The 5,360-nt window shown below is 47.1% G+C and overlaps 1 protein-coding gene across 1 annotated transcript; it reads left to right on the forward strand.

Moving 5' to 3' along the window:
• Positions 1 to 379: 379 nt before the first annotated feature.
• On the forward strand, positions 380 to 2,951 carry LOC115091766. The gene is made up of 2 exons (XM_029601963.1): positions 380 to 829; positions 869 to 2,951. The coding sequence occupies exons 1-2, from the start codon at positions 412 to 414 to the stop codon at positions 2,125 to 2,127; spliced, it is 1,677 nt and encodes a 558-aa protein (XP_029457823.1). The 5' UTR covers positions 380 to 411; the 3' UTR covers positions 2,128 to 2,951.
• Positions 2,952 to 5,360: the final 2,409 nt, after the last annotated feature.

Raw genomic sequence — 5,360 nt, forward strand, 5'->3', positions numbered from 1 at the left:
GGAAATAAGTAAAGACTAGCTAGCTAAGGAAATAGCCCGGTCTTTTCTGGCTGACCGAGGGGGCCTTGATCACACCCCACGCAATGTGTTAGTAGGAATTACGCTCCGAAGACCACGCGGATGATATGTATGGAAATAATAAGTAAACGTATACGATAGTGGGAATAGGTTTCTTGTTGTGTGAAAGAGAGTGAATGGCCTCGCAGTTCTAGACCGGGCGACCGCGTTCTAGTCGGGGCAAGTGTGACCCTTTTGTGTCTGACGGATAAGGACCCCTTACCTATCCGTTTTCCTTTCCCTCCCTTGTCTGTGAATTCTATCCTAATGGGAGGGAGCGGGTCGACTCCGTTAAAAGTCATGACGGAACACTATAGCGAAGTGTTCGACGAACATAAATGTACAAAACCCGGAATGATTCAACGATGCACCCATAAATGGCCCGGTTTCTGTGTAAATTGGCCTCCTACAGGAACTTTTAATTTCCAAACGGCCACACGGGTCCATAAAATAGTCATACGAGAAGGAAACCCGGGTTGCCCTGAGGATATACCATACATAACCGCGTGGATCGCAGTTATTGAAAATCCTCCGTCATGGGCAAAGAAATTAGTGGATGGAGCCGCCCTCGTAATGGTGACTCAAGCATGTAAGATGGGAGACCGGAAATCCCCAAACCGGAAGAGAAAGGGCAAAGCGGCCATATTGGACTCTACAGAGCATGCGTCAGCTGAGGCGGCCATATTTGTAGTACAAGGGAATCCACGGACTCCAGAAAAAAAAATTAAACCCCTGCCGCCTCCAGCATTGCCCGACGCTGAAAATATTTTGCCGCCGCCATATGCCCCTAGTTATCCCCCCACATATCCCACGCCACCAAGCCCCCCAGTTCCCTCCAATGCGCAAGCTGATCCAAGAATGGCACTAGCTCATGAAGAACGACCCGGAACGGCGACCGCAAAGGAAGAAGGCGGCGGCGAGGCATCCGTGTCAGACGGAACTCGCAGTAAGACCCAAGCCGCAGCTAGTTTGCAATTACCAATCAGGGAAACATCAACTGTTGTTCCCATAGTCCCAACTGAAGAAAACGAGCATCGTACTACGCAAACAATAAGATTATTTACCTACATACCTTTCACATCCAGCGATCTTTTTAATTGGAAGCAGCTGGGGCCATCATACGCTGAAAAACCAGAACAGATGATAGACTTTTTACGGGGCATTTTCGCCGCCCATAATCCCAACTGGGCTGATATTCGGCACCTAGCCTCCATTCTTTTCACCACTGAAGAACGCCGACAGATACAATTAAACATGGAAGAGGCAGCTCGATTAGGAGCCGGATCAGACGGACGTCCCGAAGACGCAGTAAGAGACTTAGCTCCGACTGCAGATCCTAACTGGGATTTCCAGACCGCGGCAGGGCGGGAGCGCATTACCGCCTATCAGACCGCATTTCTTGAAGCTTTAAAGAAAGGGAAGCAGAAAGTTGTAAATATGGGAAAAATCCAAGACGTGGTGCAGCAGAGAGATGAGTCCCCCGGAAACTTTTTGGAGCGATTAATGGACGCATACCGTCAATACAGCCCATTTGATCCAGAGGATCCCAGATATCAATCCATCATACTGATGAGCTTCGTTAGTCAGTCCTGCCCAGATATCCGCCGGAAGTTGCAAAAGCAGGAAGGGTTCGAGGGCATGAATATCAGCCAATTAAAAGTAATGGCTGATAAAGTGTATGTAAACCGAGAACCGGATGGAGACAACAAGGAAAAGAAAGAAACTAGAAAGTTAAGAGAACGTGTTAGTTTGTTAGCCGCAGCGTTGGAAGAAACTAATTTCGGGAACCCGTCTAGGCAGTATCACGGGTATCCCGGATTCCGAGGAAGGGGCAGACCACCCTCAAGAGGGCTGCCAAGAGGACGAGCGAATAGAGGAGGATTGGTTAGAGGTGGAAGAGTGCCATTGGGAACCAACCAATGCGCATATTGTAAACAAGAAGGGCATTGGAAGTCTGAGTGTCCGGTGCCCCTGCAAGCAAAGCAGGAAGAATATGCACCGCCCAAATCTAAAGGAACGGAATGGCAGATGACTATAGGCGAAACTTCCGGCGAGGATAGTGAAACATGACTAGATAGGGGAACTCTTCCCATAGACCCCCTAGTGGAGATAAAGGTGGGGGCTGAAACGTTCAGAGGACTGTTGGATACGGGGGCTCAATGATCTGTGATGACCACAGCCATCACCACGCCTACTTCAAAAAACATCTCTATAGTTGGGGCTTCCGGAAAACCACTAACTGCTCCCTTCCTTCAGAAACGGCAGGTTACAATAGGAGGACAATTAGTGTCCCATCAATTCCTCTACGTGCCAGGGTGCCCAGTACCTCTCATAGGAAGAGACCTCCTATGTAAATTAAGGGCTACCTTGCAGTTCGAACCTACCGGTGAAATCAAGGCATCCTTTGCCGATAGTCCAGTTTCCCTTATATGTCCACTACAAGAAGAATGGAGACTACATCTCCCCGTCCTTGAACAAATCACTCTGCATCGATACGAAGGGGACACCCCTCTTAACGAACAGCGCAGACAACTGATGGATAGTGTGCCCCAAGTATGGTCCGAGCAGAACCCGGGAGGAATAGCTATCGACGCTATCCCTATATGGATAGAGATGAAGCAGAATGCACAGGTGATCAATCAACCTCAATACCCCATTCCATACATGGCCAGAGAAGGAATTGAAATACACCTGCAGAGACTGTATGATTTGGGAATTCTCAGGCGAATCCGATCTGCCTGGAACACTCCCTTGCTACCCGTAAAAAAGCCTGGTTCTACTGATTACCGACCAGTACAAGATTTACGGAAAGTGAATAATCAAGTAGCAGATCTAGTAGCCCTTGTACCAAATCCATACTCAATCTTGGCTCAAGTTTCCCCTACCTCCAAGTGGTACAGTGTCATTGACCTCAAAGATGCTTTCTTCTCCGTTCCAGTAGCAGAAGAATGCCAGAAGATCTTTGCCTTCACATGGGAAAATGCACAAACTGGAATCAAGCAGCAGTACACATGGACTCGCTTACCGCAAGGATTTAAGCACTCACCCACGATGTTCGGGGAGCAACTGGCAAAAGACTTGAAGATGTACCAAGTCACGTATGGGCCAGTAATACAGTATGTGGATGACCTTCTGTTGTTTCGTGAAACGTATCACGAATGTGCTATAGCCACACTCCACTTACTAAAGACGTTGTACTCAAAAGGATACCGTGCAAGTAAAAAGAAGGTGCAAATTTGTGAATTGGAAGTAGAATACCTGGGATTCCAAATCCGGGAAGGTACCCGTTGCCTTGGAATATCCCGTACCAGTTCAATACGAGGTCAACCTGTACCCACTTGCAAGAAAGAGCTCCGAGCGTTCCTTGGAGCTGCAGGATACTGTAGGCTGTGGATTGCTAACTACGCTGTTATCGCCCAGTCCCTGTACGACAAGCTGCGGGGAAAGGAGGCAGAATCTCAGCCTTTTCAGTGGGAAACCCATGAACTGACAAGCTTACAACAACTGAAAGATGCTTTGATTGAACCACCTGCTCTAGGATTGCCAGATGTAATGAAACCATTCCATCTATTCGTCGATGAAAAGAAAGGCATGGCCATTGGGGTATTGACTCAAACTCTAGGCTCATGGGAAAGACCTGTTGCATATCTGTCAAAAGGAATGGACAATGTTGCAAAAGGATGGCCAGGTTGTCTAAGAAGCATTGCGGCTGCATGCTTACTAATTCCAGAAGCAGTCAAATTAACTTTTGGACAAATCTTGAATGTAACGACCCCCCACACCATTCAAGGACTGCTAGAAACTCATGGACCAAAATGGATGACTAATTCACGTCTTGTAAAGTATCAAGCTTTGCTATGTGAAACTCCTGAAATCCAAATACAGGACAGCAAAAACTTGAACCCGGCCACTCTCATGCCGGCACCTGAACCCGTCGCACATGACTGTGAGGAGGTCATGACTACAATACATTCCAGCAGACCAGACTTGAGAGATCAACCATGGCAGGGAGCGTGGACATTATTTACTGATGGAAGCAGCCAAGTTATTGATGGAATTCGAGTTGCTGGATATGCTGTGGTTTCTGAAGACGACATTATTGAAGCTGAGCCCCTACCTCCTGGGTCATCAGCCCAAAAAGCTGAACTAATCGCTCTCACTCGAGCTTTACAATTGGCGGAAGGACAGACTGTGAATATTTATACAGATTCCAAATATGCTTTCCTCACAATCCAGGTACATGGAGCCCTATATAAGGAGCGAGGGTTTCTAACAGCAGAAGGAAAGCAATTGGCCAATGCGTCTGAAATACATCAATTACTAAATGCTGTATGGGCACCACAAAAAGTAGCTGTCATGCATTGTAAAGCCCACACCGGAAAGTCAGATCCCGTTGCAAAAGGAAACCAATGGGCAGACAAAACAGCAAAAGAAGCAGCCCGTGCACATTTATTATCAAACCCAACTACAACATGTCCACTTCTGCAATTCCCAACAGAAACTCCTACCTATTCGACAGAGGAGAATGACTGGGCACAGGCTGAACAGATCCACCATCACAATGGCTGGTGGATTCTGCAAGATAACAGAGTATGGATACCAGAAACATTAGCTTGGACTATTGTCAAGGAAGCACATAACAAAACTCATCTCGGACGAGATGCACTAATAAAGTTGCTGGGAAAAACGTACTACATCAATAAAATCATCCAACTAACAAAACATGCAATCAGCCAATGTGTCACGTGTGCCAAAAATAATCCTAGAAGTGGACCTGGTCCATCACCTGGACATATTCTAAGAGGAACTACACCATTTCAAGTTTGCCAAATTGACTTCACTCACATGACTCCATCCAAAGGCTACAAAGCAATGCTGGTGGCTGTCTGCACCTATACCGGATGGATCGAAGCCACACCAACACGAACTGAAACCTCCAAAGAAGTTGCGTCCCTGCTCCTTCACCAAATCTTACCACGCTACGGATTACCAAGACAAATCAATTCAGACAATGGACCAGCATTCACCAGCGATGTTATCCAAAGATTAAGTAAAATCCTCGGTATCACATGGCATCTGCACTGCGCATGGCGACCGCAGAGCAGTGGATCTGTTGAACGGGCTAACAGAACTCTGAAAAATCAGATAGCTAAACTATGTCAAGAAACAAAGACCAAATGGCCAGACATCCTACCCTTAGCCTTGCTACATATCAGATGCAGTCCAAAACGATCAGGGCTAACACCGTATGAGATGATGTATGCAAGACCTCCACCTCTCCCTTCTTTTCCCGAATCACTGCA

The sequence above is a fragment of the Rhinatrema bivittatum genome, chromosome 1, assembly GCF_901001135.1.
Source record: "Rhinatrema bivittatum chromosome 1, aRhiBiv1.1, whole genome shotgun sequence".
In the NCBI taxonomy this organism is placed as follows: Eukaryota; Metazoa; Chordata; class Amphibia; order Gymnophiona; family Rhinatrematidae; genus Rhinatrema; species Rhinatrema bivittatum.

Excerpts from the sequence above, each read along its gene's own strand:
- LOC115091766 (XM_029601963.1), top strand. The coding sequence starts at position 412 with ATGATTCAACGATGCACCCATAAATGGCCCGGTTTCTGTGTAAATTGG. Across the intron at positions 830-868 it reads CGACGCTGAAAATATTTTGC|CGCCACCAAGCCCCCCAGTT; the intron begins CGCCGCCATATG and ends CCACATATCCCA.